The sequence below is a fragment of the Gavia stellata genome, chromosome 4 (assembly GCF_030936135.1).
Source record: "Gavia stellata isolate bGavSte3 chromosome 4, bGavSte3.hap2, whole genome shotgun sequence".
Lineage (NCBI taxonomy): Eukaryota > Metazoa > Chordata > Aves > Gaviiformes > Gaviidae > Gavia > Gavia stellata.
This window is the reverse complement of record NC_082597.1, coordinates 33,403,525-33,427,682: the sequence shown is the minus strand read 5'-3', so window position 1 is coordinate 33,427,682 and position 24,158 is coordinate 33,403,525. Positions and strand designations below refer to the sequence as shown.

Below are 24,158 nucleotides of genomic sequence, written 5' to 3'. Positions count from 1 at the left end.
TATTTGTATTTCTGTTGAAAAGCAGTACTGCTCAGGACAGAGTTGGTACTTACCTTGTGTATCTGGTTTAACATGTCTGTTTTACAACAGCTTGTTAAGGGCTCTCTCTTCTGCCTTCCAGTATGCAGCCTCTGTGTGCACACGCGCGCATGCGTATGTCAGGGGGAAGGTTGTGAAGGAGAAAAAGAGGAAGAACCGCCTGTAATGCTGATTTTACAAATACATGACTGAATCAAGCTTAACAAACGGAAGAGCTGTACATTACTTGTGGTAGTTTGGAGAAGGAAATATTTGCAGGAATGAAGTGAGTGGAAAAGTCATATATAATCCATACTTTACTAAGCTCTGTATTACAAGTTTTATGTTTTAGCTTAAATATTAAATTATGAAGAGAGGCATGAATCAATAGTTCTCTTTTGCTCTTTAGATAGCCATCAGATAATCTAGTCATTCTGGACTTCCAGTCTTATTTTTAAAAAGAGTTTTTAAAAGTAACCTTTGAAATTATTTAGGAATTATTTTCCCTGAAAAATACAGTGAAACTTAAGAAATTTGCACACATCAACTTGAATGACGTTTTGGTTTTCCATATAAAACAATGAAGTAATTTTTATTGATTGGGGTGACTGTTAGATAGGTGGAGCTTGTATGGGCAATAAAGAATGCAACGGGTAGCCAATCAAAAGAAGATAAAGCTTATATTTTAGAAAGACTACATAAGTAGTTGGGTTTCGGTTTCATTTTTTTTTAAAGGTTAATTCTGTTGTTAAATTTTTGTAGTTTTGAACCTGACTGATATTTTAATCCATTACTCTAAACAGCTCATGAAAAAATATGCTTTTTTTTTTTTTTTTTTTTTTAGCATGAGCTCAGTATTTTTGGTTTGACGTTTGTTTGGGTTTTTTTTATGTAACTCTTTCCTGATGTCTGTTATAGCTTGGGCTGTGGTGGTGGTTTGTTTTTTTTCTTCCCTTTTGTAATGCAAGCTCCCAGAATAAAACGAACAGTGTTTTATTCGATATTGGGCTAAGACCTGGTAGGGTCTGTTTGATCCAACTTTGCTGGTTGACTTAAACTGAGTTTAGTTGTTTCTTGTTGCATCACATTGAAAATAATAGTTATATCAGCAGTCATCTTTGGCCAGAAATTTAGGTAGCTGTCATTGTGACTAGGCCTTCTGTGTGTACATACCTTATGTAATTAAAGAAACAAAGATGGAACAGAAAGAAACCTATTGCTTTCTGTAAACTTTCTGTCTTCCTCTCCTATGATAACTAATGATGTCGGAGCTGCGGAACAGAAAGAAAAACTTAGCCATCTGTTTCCAAGATCTCAGATCAGATCATGGATTTAGGAGATATGCTCTCTAGAAGGCCAACTTTGTTAATGGGCACTGGAGGGTCAGAGGTAGGTTCTGCCAGTTAAGAATGGCTTGTTCAGCTGAATTGTACCAAAGCAAAGCAAAATAGATTAGCATTTGTTTTCCACAGTTACTAAAGTAGTAAAAGCTTTGAATACATTTGGATTCGTTATAGGGATGGTTCTAAGAAGGCTAACATGTCTCATTTGGCTTATCCGTGTTGCCCTAGGAACTCAGGATGGAAAAAGTCTTCCAGTGAGTTAGACTCTCTCCCATACTGAAAGAGGATCAGTAAACCTGGACAACTTCTAAGATAGTCTTTGTCCTAACAAATCTCCGGTGAAGGAGACTGTAGCCGCTTTAGAGAGCTTATTTATAGTGTTTTTTACCCTTGATGTTTTTCTAGATATCTAACCCTTCTGTTCCATAAGGTAAGTTGATTTATACTTCCCCTATCCCCAGGGATTACCCACTATATTTGTAGTTTTTGGGTTATTTGCTTATGGTTTCCATGTTCACCCATTTTCTCTCTCGAAGTCTTTCTTACAGAAAAAAAATTGCAGCAGCCCTTTTTTATAGGTGACAGTTTTCTTCAGTTTATATCATGATTCTTTATTCTGGACTCTTCAGTTGACACACCTGTTTCTTAGAGCAATAGCCTAGAATGAAGACAGACCTTCAGCTGAGTCATTTCTAGTGTATGGTTTAATGGGACTGTGCCTTTCCAGAATTCTGCTAGATTATGATGTCTGATGTTGGTACTTCCCTGAATGAGGATTTTCCTTTTGTGCAAGAGTATCATGATGTTGGCTTCTCTGTGCCTTGCAATCTACTTGATACAGTACAGTCTGGTGTCCTTTTGTGTCCCACTGTTACTTGTAAGGGTGTTTAAACCTCCTGTTGCAATAGGACAAGGGGTAATGGTTTTAAACTAAAAGAGGGTAGATTTAGGCTAGATATAAGGAAGCAATTTTTTACAACGAGGGTGGTGAAACACTGGAACAGGTCGCCCAGAGAGGTGGTAGATGCCCTATTCCTGGAAACATTCAAGGTCAAGTTGGACGGGGCTCTGAGCAACCTGATCTAGTTGAAGATGTCCCTGCTCATTTCAGGGGTTTGGACTAGATGACCTTTAAAGGTCCCTTCCAACCCAAACTATTCTATCATTCTGTGATTATTTCTTTTTAATTATTATTTTTTTATGCTGTCTTGGGGCCTGTGGTGCTTTATGCTGTCTTTTGTGGATTTAATAATTTTGATTTTTGGGTCATCTTAACTCAGGATGGTCTTGCCAGATAGTTCTTATCACCTTTCCGCTTGGTGCTGTTTGCTTGTTCTATTCCTTATTCCTTTGTTCAAAGCAAGATTAAGAATATTAAATAGTATACCTGTAGAACCTCACTATAAATGCTATCCTACATCTGCAGCTGGGGGTTGAGAACTATTATAAACAAACAAACCAACCTTAATTTTGAACTTCATTCTGCGCAGCTTTGTCCCAATCATGGCCTAGTTTGAGTGGGAGAATGTATTTTTGATTGTGTCACAAGCCGAGACTTGGGACATGTATTGCTTTTTTCCTAGTCACTAGGACTATTAGTCCATTAAAGAGAGAAACTAGACTGTGCCAAGCCAATTGGCTTTGTCTTTCAATGCTCCCAGTTGTTAAATAATTTCGTTCTCATATCTTTCTGAAATTCGCATTAGGCTTGAGTTATCTACTACTTCCTGCATTTTTATTTACCCATCTTGTGATTTCTCTTTTACTTTTCTTTTTTTTCTTTTGTTCTTCTGCAGTACTTGATGATTTCTTCCATCTTCCTGTAGTTCTCTAAACAGTTTGTTTCCAAGGGTGAATTTCATTAGATGCTGTTGACTGCCATATATAACATTCAGTAGCCCAGTCTGTTTCTTATTCTAACTTGTACTCGTATCCCCTTGTTTAAATTGGTTATATGGAATTAAACTTTTGTGTGGAGACTGAAGCAAAGAAGCCTTCATGCCATCTCATGTTTGCTTTCATGTTTGATGATGGATATACTACTTTCTATTTCCTTTTTTGTGTTGGCTGATACAGTCAGCTACAAAATACTTTCAAAGTAGGCTAGTGGAACAAAATATTAAGTGTTCATTTTTTATGCTTTCATGCAATAGCTTATCCTGGTTTAAGTAGGACAGAGAGATCCTGAGGATTGTCTGTTCTCTCTGAAGTTCATTCCACTGGTATGCGGTACGTTGATGTAGAGCAGGCTTGAACTTGGAGAGTTCAGCTGCTGAATGTTGTTGGTAGGCTTTCGGCTGGCAAACTTTCCATCAGAAGTCAGATTGAAGACTACAAGATACGACCTTGACGTCTGCTACAAGTTTTTTCTTGTTTTCTTAGGAGTTGGGGAGGGGAGGAAATGAACAATTGAAAGTGTTCCCATTCTAACTTACTGGAAGCCTGGGACTTTAAACTTTTCCATAATGCTTGAATAGACTTTATCTGAACTGCACAGTTCAAATGACAGTGCTTGGTAAAAAAAAAAAAAGTGTGAATGAGTGGGGGGTTTAAAATTTATTTTAAAAATAGATTTCCTAACTCTGAAAGCTGAAAAAAGTTCGTTTGACACGCTGAGTGAAAGGAAAGTTGTTTCTTACAAATATCATTGAATTAGGGTCATGAGCTGGAAGTTCTGTAATTGAGTAAGAAGGGAAAAAGAAAAGGTGAGGGCTGATGATTATGTGGCATCTTTTTCTATTAATATACATCTTTCTTGAAGAGCATTATGGAGACTTGATTTTTTAGGGAAAGTGTGTAGCCTTTTCACCTAATTAAGGTGGACATCTTTTTGGGGCTGGCTCTGAATAGAGGAAGTTTCTAGAATGCTGCAGCCTTCTGGGAAGATCACGGCAGCATTGCAGAACAAATAAGATAGGTCAGAAGCAAGCTTCTTCCTGTTTGGTCACAAAAAGCTGTGCCAAGAATTCACCCTGTTTTGTGCAACAATAACTGTGCTGCTGCATCAGTATGAACCTTATGTTTTGCGTGTGTTTTTTTGCATAGGTGCAAGAAGCATCACAGTTCCTACAGGAAGGGGACAGAGGAGCAGCCTGGAGGATCCAATCCTTTGTGGGATTGGAAGTTGGGAGAGGTCACTTCCCCATGAATCCCAAGGATCTAGGGGTCTAAAAGACTGTAACCGTTGCCTTCTCTGCAGACTCCCAAATACTGCCTCCTCAGGGGATGTTGTTAAGGAAATTGAGCTTCCTGACCCCTGTGCATACGTAGCACATTGTCATCTAGGAAACACAAATTGGTTGATACCCGTATGTTTCGCAAACATATTGTCAATATAGCTATCATTTATGTTGAGCATCGGTGAACCACGGTTTGTGGCGTATGGGGAAGAATTTATAACAACAGTGTGCAAGAGGTTGAAGCCTTAAAACTGGTTGTTGGAGAAGTAACATTTGATGGCTGCTTTAAAAACTGTCAATGAAGATGAATTTGAGCTTTCTAAAGGTCCTGATATGGATATTTCTTCCTAGGGCAGACTGTTGTGCAGTGTACCAGTTGACTTCGGGAGACTTGCTGGCCTCATCTGTTAAATGTCATCTGGAAAATAGGGCATTCCCTTTAAGGGAATGATTAAATAGGGACACTGCCTCAAGGGGTAGTTTTCTGCACATTTATACAGTGACTGATAAAACCATATGGTCTTGTAAGTCTATTCTAATTGAATCAGCTTTTATTGAAAGACAGAATTGCTAGAAATGCACTGAATGGATGAATTCCAAGTAAATGATTCATGCTGTAAAACAGCTAGGAATATGAAAGCACTGGAAATCAGAGCTGGCTGAAAGTTAGAATTCAAATATACATAGGATATGTAGAAATTGAATTGTTACTCTGCAATATGGATATGGATCTATATCATGTTTTCCCATACAGACCACTAGCTCCATTGTTTGCACTGTCACAATTACTCAGTTGTATTCTTTGCGGAGGCAGTGTAATGTACTGTTAACACTCTAGGATATGACAGAAGTGATGGTAATGAGAAAAAATAATTTTGGATAACAACGTAAATTATCGATGTTGAAGATGCATTTAATCATGAACTGCCTCAATGTAGAAATAAAGACTAGTTTCTCACAAGATGGCTTTGTGTGGTGATTAGCATGAGCATATTCATGTGACACGGCAAGCTAAATGTAGTTTAATCTGATAGTTTTTACTCTATGAATAGCTTAATAGAGTACTGATGACTGAGGGAGGGTGAGCTGATCTGTGTCAGAATCCAAAGACTGCTTCTCCTGCTAGTGATTTAATTTAATTGCTAGCAACTATTGTACTTGCATTACAAGAACCGGTAATAGGAAATATTTTTTGCTTTTCATAATGTGACTTCAACTGCTAAAAATCCGTAGTGGCATTATTACATGAACTGCTAGCTTCTGCGTAGACCACAGTTTGCAAGATCTAATTGGCCACAGTGTCTGCAATGCTACTTAGTATACACAGTGTTCCTGATGATTTCCCATTTGCTTTACATAATATCACTGATGTGCCTATGCAGAAATGAATCGTTTGTTTGTTTGTTTTGCTTTCTTTGGTATTAGGAGGTAAGTTGTGGTCTGGTTGTGCTTGATCATAAAAATCAGCAATGGTAATAGAACAAACATTTGTTCTGGGTTTTTAGTGAAGTTGAAAAAGCAGTTTCCTTTGTTCTGGAATATTGTTTCCTCGGTATTTTGGCAGAACCTAGAAGCTCTTGTTGCACAAGGTGCTGCACAAAGAGCTTGCGGAGTAGATGGTAAATGTGGTAGTCCATTAAAAGATAAATGTGATTTAAAAAAGTAAATTTTGCATAGGTATCAAATCTAGAAAAAACCCAACATTAAGTTAGTTGAAAAATTGCCTGATGGAAGAAAATAAAGTCTTAAAATATTGTAGCTACTAATCTGCAAATATGTGGAAGGATATATTAAAAGCTGGTGTGCGTTTTGTGTGTAGAAATGCTTGACAATTCTCTTTAATTATTTGGGAATGAGTGTTTTGCGTTTAACAAAAATACTCCTCCCCTGTTGAAGTTTGAAAAATATATCATGCTTTAAATTTTTACTGTCAAACTAGCACTTGAAAAATTCATTGTCTTCTTGAGGCATAAAGAAAGATCAGTAAAAAAGCTAGGGAAATTGATAGAGTAAAGATAGGGATTTTTTTTTTTCTTTGCTTCTGTACAGCCAGATTGCACTTACACCTTAACGATACAGATTTGTCCATAAGCTGGAGTGAATGGCCTAATATGCAAGACTTAAACTTTTGCCTTCTCACTTGAAGTTTGATAAGATTCTGCCATTCACTGTGTTTCAAATTGACTTCTGACTGTGTATTATTACATGAGGACGGTTACTGCAATGACTTCATGTATATGTGTCTCAGTTCTGTTGATTTCTTTCTATATTATAAAGAACTTAAGTAACAATTTCTTGACTCTTAAGAAATTCTTCATCTGTGCCTTTGTAAGCCATGATAACAAAATTATGATCTAAATTAAATTTGGTTCCATCTATTTTATTTAAAGCTGTCAAAAACCATTGCAATGTCTGTAAAAATATAGGCCTTGGCCTTCCAACATTTTTCATGGATTCCTAGTCTTTAAAAACATAAGAAATCTCTTTGAAGTTAAGCTCTTTGCAGGCAGAGGTCAGCTCAAAACAAGGAAGACTGGGGTAGCTGTGTATCTGAGGTGAAGTTGTTTAAATTTGCTATTATTAAAGCCGGTTACAGTGGGAGGGAAAAGAGACTCTGGAAGGGGCGTAGATGCAAAAATCACTAGCGATATTGTAACCTGTTTTGCAGAAAGACTTCTGAAAGAGAGAAAACATGCCCGAGGAAGTGGAGATGTTAATTACTTGATATTTGTAAAGTAACTTGTCATTGGGGGGGGGGGGGGGGAGGGGTCAGGAGGGATACAATTGTATTAAAAAGAATTGACAGGAGGAAAGTTTATTTACTTCTGAATTCTGAAATATATGTCTATATATTTTTCATTCTGGAGCCATTTAGACCTTCTGGTGTCTAAATCTACATCATCAGTCCACCATGAAAAAGTCACGTTCCAAAACTGCTGGTTGTAACCTGTGATCTTCAGAGTAAAAAGCTGCCTAAGCTCTATTACAAAGTTACAGTTAGAACTTTGCATAATTAATGTCTTTTTGAAAGCATGCAGGAAGCATATCATACTTATATAGTATCATACTTAATATAGTATTGCTGCAATATTTAACTATAGCTGTACCCTTTAAAAGTTACTGAAATAAATGCTGTAAGAATTGCTCAAAAGATTAATACCTAAGTGAAGATATTTTCCTAATAATACGTGTTACAGGAGTAGTCTTTCACTTAGTAAATCTTTTATGTAAAACCATTTTTTCATATCCTTTCTATCTGTTTAAAAAGCTGTTTACTGTAAAATCATGCATCTTCCCAGGTGACTCCCTGTATGCAGCTACTTGCTTTGGAGATGAGGAACAATTTTTATTTTTAAATTAATTGCTCTAATTACTGTCTTAAGAGATATTTGAGAATCTGGACCTTAGTAGTCAGAGAAATGAGGACATGTGGTGAAGGAGATTTGAGTAGGGACTAGCAAGAATATGATGATTAAGTAGAAAGTATGCAAAGATAAGCTTTTCTTAAGATTTCAGTAATGACTGTGGACTAGAAAAATGGATATTAGAGTATTACTGTGGATATCAGATCTCTATTAGCTTCTTGAGACATTAATATTTAGGATAGACATGAGTGGAAAATGATCTTCAAATAAATTATAAGATATTTAAAGCCTGTACATTTGTATTGGGAAATGATCCAGTCTAGTAGTGAAAGAACAGAGTAGGATTTGAATGATTTGACTTCGTTCTCAACAAGATTTTAATGCACTTAACTGTATTCTGTTTAGACTTTTAAAAGACATGTATGATACAAATGTCAGCAAAACAAGATTTTTATTAGGGTTTGGTTAAACCTAACCTTATTTCTTCCAATAGTTTTGTTTAGTTCACAATGACATACTGTTAATAGAGTTACTTAAAGTGTAATAAACAATACAATGTTAGAGTTTTCTAGCTTGCTCAAGGAGAAGAACTTTTTAAGAAAAAATGAAGAAGTACTTACTCTAATATTAGCTTTACAGGAGTTTGTCTTTTGGGGTTTGGTGACAGTTTTGAGAAGTGATGAGCAGGGTGGTCTGTAGGCTTACTAGATGCACGTGTGGTTTTTCTTGGTGAGCTGATACATCAGGTCTTGTACTGTCTTACAAATGCAGTCTGAAAACACTTGTGGAAGTGTTTTAAACTGTTTCAATTGTTTTTAATGTAGTTTTGCAGAATTTTAGACTAGCCAATGTATAAGAGTCTTTAATTTTAACAGCTTTGTGATATTGTGTCAAGTGATATTTATGAAGGGATAGTTACGAAACTATTTGATTAGGTATCTAATGGTAAGATTTGGTACGATTTAGATGAAGAGACAGTCATAATCATCATGAGGTTGGCTTTGTGTTGTCTGGAGGTGATGAATATATGATAAGATATAAAAATAAAGAAGCAGTGGAGCAATACAGAATGTTGAGTAACACAACAGCATGCATTTCTAAGTACAAATATCTGAAATATAACCCTGTATTCAAGATGCAGTACAAAATTATGCTATGAATTTTCCAAGAATGTATTGACTTGTCTGAAGTAAAATACGTGTTTGCTGTTAGCAAATGAGTAGCAGACTTTAAAAAATGGTCATTGGAAATGGCCCCCATCCTGATGTTTTCTGCGTAAAGGCTGAAGCTATAAGGAAGAGATGACTAAATTTAATTAATTCCAAGGTCTGTCCTCCTTTATCAGGGATTACTCTTATTTTCAATGGTAATGCACTGCCAAATACAGACAACTAAAAACTTTTAGTCCACCTCCTGTCACAAGAATTAAATTTACTACCAAATTCTAAAAGAATTGAAGGTTGGAAAATCTCAGGCATGTTAACAAGGCGTTTCTGAAATCCTCGCTAGATGAGGGAATAGCAAAAACTGGTGGAGGAGAAGTACTAGTACATGATCAAAATCGGAACTCCATTTGAAAAAAAAATTGAGTGTCTTAACTCAATCAGCTCAGTCAGAAGCACACAGAAGCCCCACAGCAGCAGATGGAGAGGAGATATGCAAGGCTGCAGGGCACTAGAGAGGGAGAGAAATACCTTTTTTTTTCATAACAGTGTGAATCTATGGTAACTTCTAGGTGAACAAAATACACGCAACTTTTGTAGGTTTGCTGTGAAGTGAGAAGTTTGAAATTTGGTGTAGAGTAAGCTTAGAAGAGTTTGATAGCGGCTTCTAAAAGCTTGCATTTCAAAAAGAAGACACCTCCCCCCAAAAAAGAGGTGGGTTAGAGGGAGGACAACAAGGTACAGTTAATGTAGAAATTAGTTGTGTAATGGTAACAGTGTTTTCAGGTATCCAACAATTTTATCAGTCTTGTAGGCAGTGTAAACCTATGTTTGATGTGTCTGAACCTTCTAGCATGGTTGAATACCTTAAAAATCAGATGTTTAACATACTGGGGATAGTATATAAGAGTGTATCACTTTGGGCAAAACCAGGAAGATTTTAAGTACGAATACTAGTGGACATGGTGGGTTTGTGAAAAACATAGGAAGAGCGATTAATTTTTGAAGTATCCTATAATTACTTGACTAGAAGGTCAACCTGTGAGGAAGGTGCTAGTTTTGCATTTGAGAAGAATGTGTTAAATGCTTTCCTTGCAGTTGGCAGTAATTTTGAAAAATGTCTTAAAATTTTAATGCTGTTTATAACACGTTCCTGTGCATCACCTCGTTGTCAGAACTGCCTGCAGAAAGGCTCCACAGTAAACTTGTTTTCTGTCCAAAGTTACTGAGCATTTGCAGTGGCTTAAGAGTGCACATAGTTGGTTAGCCCATATCAGCTTATCCATGATACTTTAATTATATTTCTATAGATCCATGGGACACACTTTATATGGAAGTCAGGGGACAACAGAGCTGTCAAAGGAAGAAGCAAGCAGTGTAATTATAGGTAAATGAAAGAAAAGCTTCTGTAATTAAAGTAAGGATGAGTACTTGAACAAAAATTTCTAGCTATCCACATGGAAACCAGCTGAATTTCAGCATCACTTAAAGTAGAAGTTGTGTAAGTTTTTATGTAAGTTAAGAGGATAAGATAGAAGGAAAAATCAAAGGGGTATTAATCAGATAGCAAGTGGAGGCATTGTCATGATGATACTGTAGTAGTCATATTTCTTTGTGACTGTCAGAAGTGCATGATTTTGGGAAGGTTGCTTTTTAAGCAGTTGTCCTTCATAGGTAATAAACAAAGAAGAAGGTAGGATACAGGAAATCTGCAGTGGTTTGAGGAGCTGACTGACTTTCTCTGATGTGTAGAGATTAGATCTAGGTATTTTTTCCTAGAAGCTGACTGAGCTTGTTCTCTTACGCTTTGCCTGAAGATAGTTAATTGGGAAAGCCTGACTTTGATTTTAGAGTTTCTACTACCTTAGTCAGAACTGTGACAAGCGTTCTGGGTTTAATCCATAGTGCATCAGCATACACAGTTTGCAGCTTTTAGAATAAACTCCAAGACTTTTACAAGGACATGTCATAAAAAAACCTGTGTGTGGAGTTTGTAAAGGCCAAATAATTTCTTTTTTTCTGTACTGAACCTATTCTGTAGCAATCGGCTTCGCAAGTTTGACCAAAGATGACTTGTATAAATGGATTAGTTACTGCCTGTAAAGCCTTTTGGCAATAGCAATTTTGATAAATCTTGAAAAACCCTGGAGAGTGAAATTCAGGGCACTGATTGACTAGATTACTGGTTTCCGAAGAATGGGTTCTGCCATGCCTTACTGGTGGGACAGAACAGATTGCAGAAGTGTCAATGAAGCTGATGTTCAAACACATGCTGTACTCATTACTTGAGTCCTGTGCAGTGAGGGCCTTAAAGCAACAAGAAGTAGAGTAGAAGATTTGGGAATTTCCATTAACCTGGAAGCATTTATTCAGTCCTCCTGAATCACATGAAAGCGAAGAATACTTTTGTATTTAAAGAATAATGTGGATCTTTCGTTTTTGAGGAAAGGATTCTGTGACCAAGGGCAAAACAAAATCAGCGAGGTTTCTGTTCCAGATATTTCTAACCTTTCTTTCTTGAGGGATGAATCTGCTGTCTTGAACAAAAGGTCAGTGTCTCCCTGTAGAGAAGTTTAGATAAATGGTACTGCTTAAGGATTAGATTAGGGGTGCCTTTGAATAAAACCTCTTTAAGTCTCTGAAATCTTTTTTTTTAAGATGTGATGATCTCTTTCAGTGGAGGAAGGGAAAAAAATCATGTGCAAAGTTGAAATTATGGAATGTATGGGATACCATGTAGAAATTCTACATAAACACAGGTGAAGAATTTTGAAGAAATACCACAGGCTTTGTTTTGTTCAGTGCTGGTCTTTTCTGGGAATGAAAATACAATAGGAGGTAAGATATTGCTGATCAGCCTGAAAGCTCGAACTGTTCTGATGAATAAATGATTCCTGGTATATAACAGTTACTTGTTCTGTTTGATAGTATGAACATCTTACCTGTTTCATTGAATCATTCTGTCATTCAAAAGGTAGCTTCTTAGTATCTGGAAGAGAAATTTGAGTCCATGAACCGAAAATAGATCAATACCATATTGGGAAGCTACGACATAACATCCTTCTGTAGGAATAGTGTTTCACAGGCAATTTCTTCCTGATTTCTAGGATTGGGCAAGATGTGTATAATTTCATAGGAAACCAGGGAGTAAGATGAATTTGAAAACAGAATTGTATCAGCTCATTGATAGGTAAGTAAAACTGGACTAGAATATTGCTCTAGTTATTGGAGGAAAAGTATGGCAAGTGAAGCGACCAGAGCTCAATAGCAGACTTAAATATCTTGCTTAGCATGTGGTATTCTAAAATTTTTTAGATACGTTGCATGTGGCACTTGCTTTACAAAATAGGTAATTTGCCACTCCAGACAGGATAAGCATCCAGCAAGGGCTTTTTGTCTGAATTGAACCCAGGAGGTGGATGGACTTGAGAAGAGGAAAGGGAAGAAAAGGAAAGGATCCTATTAGAATGGAAGCTCTGCTTGGCAGATACTATTCTGGATCCAGGTCATCTGTTGAAGAGCATCTTTCAGCTTGATTGAAAGCGGAGATGTAAAATATACAAAGCAGAAGAGATTTAGCTTCAAGAAAGAGTGTGCCTTTGAGTATGTCTCCTATTCTTCAGTATATCTGAACTCTGTAAACTCCACATTATAGATGACAATACACTTTTCCCAGAACAGGTTGAAAAGGTGTATGTATTCAGCACTGAGATTTAATTATAGTGTCTACCTTTCCTTGTAGAAAAGCACAGGCTATGTTCTGAGATCTGTGGATACTGGGAGGATATGGGTTACTGGTTCTGTGTGGACCAGTTCAAGTTCAGCACGGCTCACACTGAATAAAAGCTAAGATGTTGACTGCTCTGTTGAACTGTTGATGTCTCTGCACTGTGCTTCTCAGCAGTCTTATTTGCTTGGCTGTACTGTGCTGCTTGGTAGTCGTACTTGGCTCTGTGTGTTCAGGATATGCAGCACCAAACGGATGAATTTTCTCCGAACCTGCATGCAGGGGTGCATCATGCTGACACAGGACTCACTTGAGATGTAGGTAGATTTGGGGTTGGTCCATGGAAAAACTGTCACAGTTGTCCACATCATGCTCTTTGCTTCCAGACTGTAGCGGATGGACCCTAGAGCTGGTTTGACACATAAGTAGCGCAGGTCTGTCAGAATTTGAGCTTATCCTTTGAGTAGTGCAGGAGCTGCTTCATGGACTCGTGAGGGCTGTAGAAGCAGCACTGTGCAAATGTAGTTGTGCTCTGTATAAATTAAATAAATTCAGCCAGACCCCAAATGCTTCAGCGTTAAGCCAGTTTGGTTGTCTGCATGTTTGATGCACAATCAGGTGACTGAGAGTTTACTGTACTTCTGCTGCATATGTTGATTATTAGTATTGTACATAGAATTTTTTTTTATTTCCATTTTCAAAATGGACCCGCTTTGTTCTAATGAAACAAGTTATTCACCATATCAAATTGGTCAAAATTCTTCTTACGCAGATTATTGATGAATACCAGGTGAGGGAAATTAAGGAAGCATGTACTGCTGTGAGATGTCCAAAATGACTTATGAGCAGGAAGGAATTGTGTTGAGCTCTGGGAGAGGGAAATGACTCGGGGCAAAAGTTCCAGATAACATTTGGTCTAGTGCACTGTGTGTGTCCTTGAATGTGTATTTTCATCACTAGGCATGTAAATTGCTATCCTATAAAGCCTTTTTTTTTCTTTAAAAACTACTCCATCCTTCTCAGTGTTAAATATTTGCTCCTTTTGAGAGCATCAGTGTTGAATGAGTTTCTGCATGCAAAACCTAAATAGACAATTCTCTGTAGCCTCTGTAAATACACCCTCTAAACCAGCAGCTAGATCAAATCCTGTAAGCTAAAATGTAGCCACATCCTGCAACAAAAAGAATAGAGTTAAAATTATGACATCCTTATCGTTCAGCATTTAGGGGGATTGTAGGGAAGACAAAAAATGTATTTTTGAATGTTTGTATTACTGTCTGTTGGCTTTTTAAAAACAAAAAATGTTAGTTTTCCTTATTTTTTGAAGGAGATTATGAAGTGTGTGAGTATTTGTATGCAGGACCTTGGAAGCAACATTGGTATTAGGTAATTAATAAAACCATAATGGACAAGGTTGGAATAGAAATGTAGGTAGAAGTATAGCTGATGTTAACTTAAAAGAAACATAACACTGGCTGAAAAGAAAAACTAAGTGATAGAGAAGGAGAGGCATAATATTCGGAGTTGTGATGTTCAGTGATCTCTTGGAAGCTCAGTAAGTCAGTTTGTTGGTACTACTGCAGTGCTTGTGGCCTAAACCATAAAGTTACCTCTGTTGGCAAGAATTGATAGTTCTTACCTTTTGTAATACTGTATGCCTCTCATGATTAGTGTTCCAATTAATTTCACTTCAGTTGTTTTAGTAGATAAAAATGCAAAGTTTTGAGGGGCTGACTAAGCAACATATATTGTATTTATTAACGTTTCTGCCTGTAGGTCTGGATTGTTCAATTGTAAGGTCACTCCCAGTGGTAGAGGCAAAAATGCTTATAATCATAATGCAGAACTTTATAGAGCTTCTTTCTAAACACCAGTTACTCAGGTGCTCTTGAATATGCTCAGAAAAGCAAATTGCCATAAATATATTGATGACATAAAGGCGGTGTTAACATTGTCTGTATCTACTTAATCTGTAGCAGCCTATTACAAGGAGTCTTTAACTAACTGGTTTTGAAAACCAGTAATTCAAAATGTCGTATTTTGGCAAATCATCAAAATCAATTTCCTGTTACAGAAATAGTTTTTCTTACATTTATCTTCTCTGTGAGAAAGCCTTCTCTGTATGAATTCCTTCATGCTTGAACGACACGATGCAGCCACCGCTAAATCATGAACAATTCTATCAGGTTATAGCTTCATGAGTGGTAAAGTTATTTCCTGAAGCCTGCATGGCTTGCAGAGTGCTTGGTTGCAGTTCAGTAGTCCCTTTTGAGCACCTAGGAAAAAAAAAAAATTGGAATATTTGAAAGACACTGACAGTGTTGAAAGAGGTGATTTTTTTTTTTTTTTCTCAATTTTCTTTTTTTTTTAAATACAAAAACATTGAATGCCTCATTTAAGAAATCTGGAAGTGACAAAGCAGATAATAAATTTTGGAGCATAGATATAACTGATAGCTATAGAAATAATTGACAACAAAAAGATGGATGTTTAATTGGGAGGAATAAAATAACTGAGTGGAATTCCTTGTCACAGCAAAACTGCACAGAACTTCTTGATTCATTTTTAATGCATCTTCGTAAACATGGTTTCTCTGTGGTTTTTTTTGTCTTAAGTGGCTTTTGTTCCTTGTGGCAAAGATCTTTTTTGTCAGTCTCATTTGTCTTACGGTACTAGAAAAACTTCTAAACCTAGGACTTAGTTCTAAGCTTAATTTCCCAGCTGTGCTCTAATAGAAATTATCTAGTTTGCCCTCAGGAACAGAAATTATTGCAAATTGAGAACTCCTAAAATAGTTGGCTAAAATTTTTTTTTCCTTCTTTACCCCTTTTTAACAAGTTTCCATGATCATGGTGTTGTCCACAGCCCTGGGCAATAATTAATTCTCTGTTGAGAAGTTCACTACTGTCTTACTTCATAAGTAACATGTGAGGTTTTTCTCTCCAGTCACTATATAGTAATGATGGGATTGTCACTTGGCCATCACTAGGAATATTAACTCCCTGTATCCCTATATCCTGGAGCAATCTTCAAGACAGATGATCAGTTTTGTTCATATATCGCAAGTGTTTTCCACCTGAAATGATAAGCTTGTGCATCAATTACACCTTGGTTCTTCTTGCTTTGTTATGAACTACTATGAATATGCTGAAACAGTTCTGAGGCAAGTTTTCTTAAAAATGTCCTGTGTACTCTGTTAATGTAAACAATTGTAGTCCATTGAGTCTTTTCAGTGATTTTGGACTCTACTGTGTGTTCTCCAAGGTCCTAGTTGTAATGCTGTCCTGAAGAGCATGTAGTCATATATTTGCCAGTTGATACAAGCTGGGTAGTTTTCACTAAGTGATCCGTTGCCGATCTTTGTCTCTCCGTGAGTTAGTGTGGGCTTAGTTCATGAGTGGGTCTGTGGTAGTCTAGTTTTTACCCCAAAGTTCTATTGTGTTGACATTTTTAATAGCCTTTATTTTTACTTTAATACATTAAGAACTTGCTGTGAAGACTCATGAAATCTCAGCTGTTTTATATTAACTGTGTTTCCCACACTTTATGGATTCTTGTAACTTGGCTTTCACTCTGTAACATGAACTGTTGCAGTCATTACTGAAAATATAACTTGCTAATGGGAGCTACCTTGATTTTCTGCTTTTGTTATTTTACTCATCACTTCACCTAAGCAAGAAGTGCCGGTAGCGTGATCCTGTGGGTGGGAATAAATAAATATGCGTAAGAGCCGATAGCTTCTGTGGCTTTAATAACTGGTTTGTATTTTCAGAGTATCACAGTGCATATAATTTGTGCTTTTTCTATTTTAAAAAACCCAACACAACCCAACTAACAACACCCAAGAGCTTGACCGGGTAAACATTCTTTTGGAGAAGAAATTTGCATCTTAAAAGTCTTAATAGAATCACAGAACCTTCTTTTTTATATGTCATGACTTGAAATTTCTTAATTCCAAAATATCAAAATAAAAAAATACCTCTGCATTGGAAAGATTAAAGTGTTTCATTTCACATTACAATCCTTGTATTCCAATGCAAAGTAAAATAAAAATGAAGCCATTTCAAAATAGTATTTCAGAAAATTTAAAAATAATAAACTGTTAAAATTCTTTTGTCTGCTGTTCCTCTTCTCATGCTGGTTTTTAGTTTGGATCAAAACTTGGAAATGAAACCTGCGCTGTGTATACTGATGGAATGTGGTCAGAAGTTTCTGTTGCCAGCTTTTAAAGTATATATGTTCTGATTGCTATATCCTATTATTATTAGCGCAGTATGTTTTTTTCCAGTGAACAACTTGATAAAAATCATACACAATTTAACAGGGTTTGTTATTGCTTTCAATGAATTTGTTTGAGCTGAAAACACTTAAGTTTTACTCTAGAAGGCCAACGGTGGCTTTAGCTTTGATACCTGAAAGGTCAGCTTTTTCCTTTTTGTGATATGGATTGTATATTTCAGTATTGCAGTACACTCAAAACAGACCCCTTCGTCATTTGAGGGGGCTGGGATTGAGTGGTAAAATATTCCTTCTGGAAGCTTCATCTTTTGGACTTAACTCCGTGTAAATCTCTGTCTGGATATGACAACTAGGAGAAGAGGGGACATTGCAAAGTCATGTCTATAAATCCTTAAAAAAACCCCCTCATTTGTTGGTATTGCAACTAAGTGAAACAAAAGGCTGTAATGGGTTTAAATTTGATATGCTATTTTAATGAAGTATTAGCAGCAAGATAAGTTTTAGCAGTATTTCTTTTTATAGTGATTGTTAATGTTAGTAACTGAAGTGTGTTGAGTTTGAGACTTGTTGTAAAGTCTAAGCGTTATGTGTGTCTATATATATGTGCACACAGGAAACCTCGACCTGTCTCTCAGCTGGTTGCACAACAGGTTCCTCAGCAATTTGTGCCCCCTACACAATCAAAGAAAGAGAAAAAAGACAAAGTAGAAAAGGAAAAAAGTGAAAAGGAAACAACAAGCAAAAAGAACAGTCATAAGAAAACCAGGTAAAAATTTTAGAAACTTTTGCAATAGTGGTAAAACATAATTTAAAAAAGAATATAAGAAAATGTTTTGCGATTTTCCTGCTTTGTAAGTGCTGTGGCAAACTCTTTCGACAATAAGGCTAAATATTTGTGTGTGAAGTTTCATTGGTTTAGAATGCCTATTAAATGTGAAGAAAACCTGCAGTTTGTAGTTTGACCAGAAGATGGAGACCAGCTGAATATAGAGGGAAAGGCTTGGGTATTTTTGTTAAGGGTTACAGATGTATTTCTCGCACCATACAAAACTGTAGCTAGGCAAACGGATGATACTGATCTCTGGAAAAGAAAGGGGACAGGAGTGACTAGTTTTCATGCAAAATAATAGGAGAGAGAGAGAACTAGTACCTGGCTGCAGAAGAGTGCGAAAGTAACATGGTTATTGCTGTCCTTGCAGAACTGGAATAAACTTTGAAGGGCTCAACTAGGGTATAAATTAATGTGACAGGATAAGGCATGTATATCACCTAGTAATAAAAATCTCTGTGCTACATCTGGGATGCTGAAGGAAACTTTGGACTCTTAGAACTGAGAACATAAAATATTGCAGTACAGACAAGCAGTTGTAAAAGCCTTGATCTTGCTGTAAGACCAGGTGAAAGGAAGGTGCAAACTGCAAAAGAGAAGTCGCAAGTTTAATCCCTAAATCATTACAGTCTAAGCATAAAGTTATTGTGGCAAGAATGCTGTGCCAAAAAGCTCAGAACTATACAAGACATGTAGTCTAATCAAACGTGGGAGGAACTATTGATATTTTTCTTTTTAATTTTTTTTTTGGAAGCGCTCCAAAGTAGTCCAGCCAAGGAAGATCCTTTGGGATTAGTTATGCAGAGAAGTAGGAGATGCTTCTCTTGTGCCTGAAATAGGATCATCAGGATCAGAACCAGGGAGAGATTGAGAATCAAGACAGAACTGTTTCTTAACAGTCGTTAAGAAAGTCATGGTTAGGATTAAGGACGCTGAGATGTTCCTTCTTTTTCTTTTTTTTTTTTTAAATACTCAAATTTACTAGGTTACCTCATGCAGCTGAAGTACTTCGGTTACAAAATATTTGAAGTTAACATAGTGAGTTTTAATTAAGCTAATTAAATATTATAAATTGAAATATTGATGGTTGAATTGCAGTAATACATTAAAAATGCAAAAGTGAGGTAGGGGAAAAGGGAGAACATTTTAAAAATAACTAAAATGAAAATCTTGGACTGAAATACCAGTATTGAGATTTGCATTAAGATTTGCTATTTGAAATAACTAGGCTACTTTTTTTCTAAATACTTCAAGCAGTTTGATTTTCACAGAATTGAGTCACTAGGTAGGATAGCAAGTTAAGAATGCTTGATTAGTTTAAACAGATTTCTTCAGTATTGTTTGGGAAGAGGATATCCTTTTCTCTTTGCCTGAAAATTTGTATATTATTGTTGGAAACGATCATAAAAATCTGCACGCACACTCAATATGATTAATAAGTTCCAGGCATGGCACTTAACGCAGATTGATAATGCTGAATTTTTCTCTCCATTCCCATGTTACAGTGCAGCAGATTTTCACTTTTCTCTTAAATTCTTCAGTCACGCTACTTCAGCCTCAGGGGAACAAGATGTCAAAGCCTGTCTCTATTCTAGCAGAGGAAAGGCATGAGGTGTTTCAGCTGAAGTGACTGGGAACCAATTCTACTTCAAACAAAGTCAGATGATAGGGTAAAGGTTAGGGTTTTGCTGTTAGCACACCTACTAACATGTGATGTCATATTAATTTATTTTATTGCAGATTGAGGTAGTGAAAGCTGTGGAGTTAGTTAAATGCATAAAGCTATGCTGTTCATAACCGATTGTATAAATTCAACTGTCTGGTGACAGTTTTTCATGGTAGTCAAAGGAAAATAGTAAATTGAAAGTACTTTATGCTTGTCACTAGCAAAAACATGATGGCAGAGTATAAGTCAAAGTATTCTCCTCTGGTCTTTATGTTGTACAAATCAAACAATTGAAAGACTAGATGAATAGACTTACCCTGTCAACACTATGTGTAATATGTGTAATACTCAGCTCTGTGCATAATTTAAATCGCAGCATATGCCAGGAATACCAGGGTTATACTGTGAACACAAAGTCCAGTTCAAATAGTATACTAGCAGTCCTAGCGAGGTTTTGAAATGAAGTAATACCTGCTGCAAGTTAACACTATCTGTGCTGTTGAATTCAAAAGACAGACACCAACATCTTATTGATCATTCTTTACTTAGAATTGTTGCTTAAGGCTGCTGCAGAGATGGATGCTTCTCTGGATCAAATTTATGACTTTCTATAGCCACAATAAAGAAGGACTTAATTTTTAAAAGTAAAAACCTTCACATGTGCAATACATCCATATTGCTGCACAGTTACATTGTTCATAAGGTCAACTTATAAATACTCTTAGGAGAAGGTAATGTGTTATGTTCAGCTGTTTTAATGTAAAACATACTAGGAAACACTCTACCATAAGTACTTGTGGTACGTTGCTTTCCTGTATATTACATGTTGCACATAGCAGTCTTATGTACACATGTATGTTCTCTGGAACTCTTAAAAAGTAGGAGGAAGACAAGATAATAAGATGGTGTGTGTGCTTTTAATATGATTATTTGCTTTATTTAGGCCAAGATTGAAAAATGTGGACCGAAGTAGCGCTCAGCATTTGGAAGTTACTGTTGGAGATCTGACAGTTATAATTACAGACTTTAAGGAGAAAACTAAGTCACCGCCTGCTTCCAGTGCTGCTTCTGCAGATCAACACAGTCAGAGCGGTTCTAGCTCTGACAACACAGAGAGGGGAATGTCCAGGTCGTCTTCACCCAGAGGAGAAGCGTCATCACTGAATGGGGAATCTCATTAAAGTTTATTTCCTCCAGTTTCTTTAGTCTCTTCTCTTCAAGACATGCAAATACATAACTTCTGTCACCTGTTACCACATTTTCATGACAGATGATCCATGCACAATTAGTATGTTGACTGGAACATAATTTATGCAGTTTTAAAAAAAAGGAAAAAAGTGGAGTGGTAGAAACAATAATGTAAATGCAATTACAAATGCTTACAAAGCATTTTCAGACCAACTTTTTAACCTTCATGTGTAAAGGTGCCATGAAAATGTGGTTTGAATGTTCATTATGCAGTGTTATTGGTAAGTCCATTTTCACTTTTAGTTTAGTGAATTCTAACACAACTCTTGGAGTCTCTACTATTGGCATGTACTGAATTTAAATTTTTATAACATAGTTCAAGCTGCCTAAATATGTATTATTTGAGAATTGTGAAACATAGTTAAATGTATGCAAGTCAGAGATCAACTTAATCAACTATTGCTGCAACAGAATTTTCATAATAATTATCTTCGTAAAAACACCTGCTGGTACTTGGTGTGGTTAAATAGGAAAAATGTTATTAAATAAAACATTTGTATGAATTTTTGCCAATGTTTGACACATTTTACTAGATTACTGTTAGTGAATTATGTTGATGGTTTACCAATATTTTTTCACACTTAAAACACTTATTGTAATGTTTACAAGCAAAATAGAAAACACATTCTAAGCATTGATTGGTTAACCTTATAATTCAGGTAAAGTACTACATTGTCACTGTACACTGGTATTCTGTGTTGTGTAACAAATATGGAACCTCAGATGACTATGCATTTGGCAAAAAGTAACATTTGGAAATAGGAAAATTTGGAAAAGCTTTAAAAATTACAGAAGTGCAGTTTTCATTTCTGCTTAGTGCTGTTTCCTTGCCCCAAATTTATTTAGTGTCATATAGTTACTTGCTGTTTCGTTACAGGAATATCAGATGTTGCACAAGAATAAGGAAATAACAATACTATTAATTTTTTGTTCCTGAATCAATTACTTTAACTTTGATTTGGCCTATTAGAATATATGATGTCATAAATCATATGAAAAAACTCAGTACCCTACTTTATGGCATAAACTGTCAACATTTATGCACTTAGCAATATACTGATACAGAGCAGAACTACTTACAATCCCATCTGGTATTATGTAAAATTACCAATAAAATATTTTTGTGAATACAGATTTTGCATTTTTGTTTACAACCAATAAGTGTTTTGATACACACATATAATTCATGTATAGATTTTAAATTATAGATTCAGGTTCAGTACAAAAGTCCATTTAGCTCCTTTTAGTGAGGTAGTCCACTTACACTCCTGTGATTCTTTTCTTTTTCATTCATTCAAAATAAATACATTTTTAAGCCCATGTAAAAGGTGGATGGACCTCCTTGGTAGTGAATCCAGCCCCAAATTATTAACAACGTATGATAAGTCTTCTTAACAGCTAAAACAATGGATTTTTGTAGCCCCTGACAATTGTGATGTTTGGTGGTTTCTTGTAGTAATGTATTTTTCTGTTTTTAATGCAGTACTTCTACAGGCACAATGGTACTGTTCTATTTTGTAAGATGCTAGTTGTGAAATACAGTTAGTTGCATAAAATGAAAGTCTGATGTGATATCTGAGACCATACATACCTCATTCCTTGGTGTTGCTGTTTAAACTTTTTAGACATCAAATGTTAATTATAGGCTATTTCAGATGGATAACTACTGACCTGTTTATTATGTATTCTGCTTTATCTTACTAAATAGGATGTCTGTTCATTGCCATTACCTGGCCAAATCTTAGTATCTGTAAAACAATGCATTTAAAGGTTCTTAAGTGTTTTGGGGCCAGGCTGGTGTTCAGAATAACATACGCTAGTTTTTAAAAGAAAAATACATGCTTCTCAACTTTATTTTTTTATATTTTATTTTTAGGTGGGACTATTTGCAGAATATACTGATGTAATGGATTACAAGGGAGCTGAAACTGTTTAAAGTAAGCAGTTGAGTGATAGCAAATCTCATCGCAAGATGTTTTACGAAATGTGTTTCTAATTTAAAATGTAATGAATGCTAACACATTTCAGAATTCCTTGCGAACAAATAATAATCTATTACCAGTAGTTCACTAAATGGGAAACGTATTTTTATTTAACTTTATGTGAATAAACCACCCAGCACTGCCAACAAGAGGTCTCTTTGTATCTTCGGAAATAATTAGCCATTTGGTTTGGAAGGAAGGGAGGATGGAGTGGATTTTACTATGATTCAACTGTCTCTAGAGAACAATCTCAAAAATGTGGTACAAGTATGGTTATAATCAAAAAGAATGCAGTCTCACTGTTCTTTATGGAATAAGACACAGAAAAGCAATTTCTAACCACAGATACAACACAAGTCAGCTAGGATCTAGAAACTGAGCTGTGGTGGTTTTAACTGAACTATTACGTTGCCAGTGTTTACATTGCAATGATGCCTGTTTTGGCATTAAACAAAGTTAAGATAATTTTTGCCTGTTTGTGATTAAAGGGATGTGATAATACTGACAGCAGAGTGGGGGAATTCTAAGTAGAATATGGCATTTGACTCTGTTCATAATGTTATCATTTAAATGAACTTCACTTTCATAGTTTCTAAATAATTTTGACTTGTAGTAATCCTAAGTCCTTTTTCTAACTGTAAATATATTTAAAAGCATCTTTACTCCATTTATAAAAAGTGAAAATTTAATGTTGTAATGTGTTTTGATTAGCTGTTTTTCTCTGTGACTGCTCTCTGCATAAGAACTGTTATTTGTTAAATTCTGTATATGCACCAGTCTTCAACAGCCGTACATCCTGGGTTGTTCATGAAATGGTGACCCAACAAAGACAAATGTGATAGTGTTCCATGTAAATGAGTTCCTTTATGTGCTGATTGATTGTCCGGTTTCAGAAAGCAAAAGGGGGGAGAAATGGGGAAAAATGAAGTATAATTAGTTCATTGAGAAAGTCTACAATAATTCAGTCTGTTATCTTCCTAAATTTGCCACTAATTATAGGTGGTATAAGGAAAATACATATACAGTTGTAGACCATGATGCTTTTATTTCCTGAAATTAAGTATGTATATTGGAGATAAAAAAAAGTTGTTCTACTTAGTAGCAGGTTAAATGATGCCATATAAAATCTTGATTCTAACAGAAGTGATAGTAAAAAAAAAAAAAAAAAAGCCAAACCCAAAACCAAACATTAAAAAACTTTAAAATTCTTTATATTAAAAGTCTTGAAATTAAGACTATGACTGAAGTTTTAACGTATTACATGTTTCTCTAGATATTTGATTTTTTGTAGCATAAATTGTAAAATCTCAGAAAAAGTTTGGATTTTATAATTTGTGCACTTTTTCTAATATTATGGATAGCACATTTTTAAGTAGCCATGTAAGATAGAATAGTTTTT

The 24,158-nt window shown here is 35.8% G+C and overlaps 1 protein-coding gene across 1 annotated transcript in view; it reads left to right on the top strand.

The window, feature by feature from the left end:
• Nucleotides 1-22,298, top strand: part of YAF2 (YY1 associated factor 2) — a 28,003-nt gene extending 5,705 nt beyond the window's left edge. The window contains exons 3-4 of the mRNA XM_059816442.1: nucleotides 17,648-17,800; nucleotides 20,473-22,298. Of these exons, the coding sequence (XP_059672425.1) occupies nucleotides 17,648-17,800; nucleotides 20,473-20,710 (391 nt within the window). The 3' untranslated portion in view covers nucleotides 20,711-22,298. The remainder of the gene's footprint in view (nucleotides 1-17,647; nucleotides 17,801-20,472) is intronic.
• Nucleotides 22,299-24,158: the final 1,860 nt, after the last annotated feature.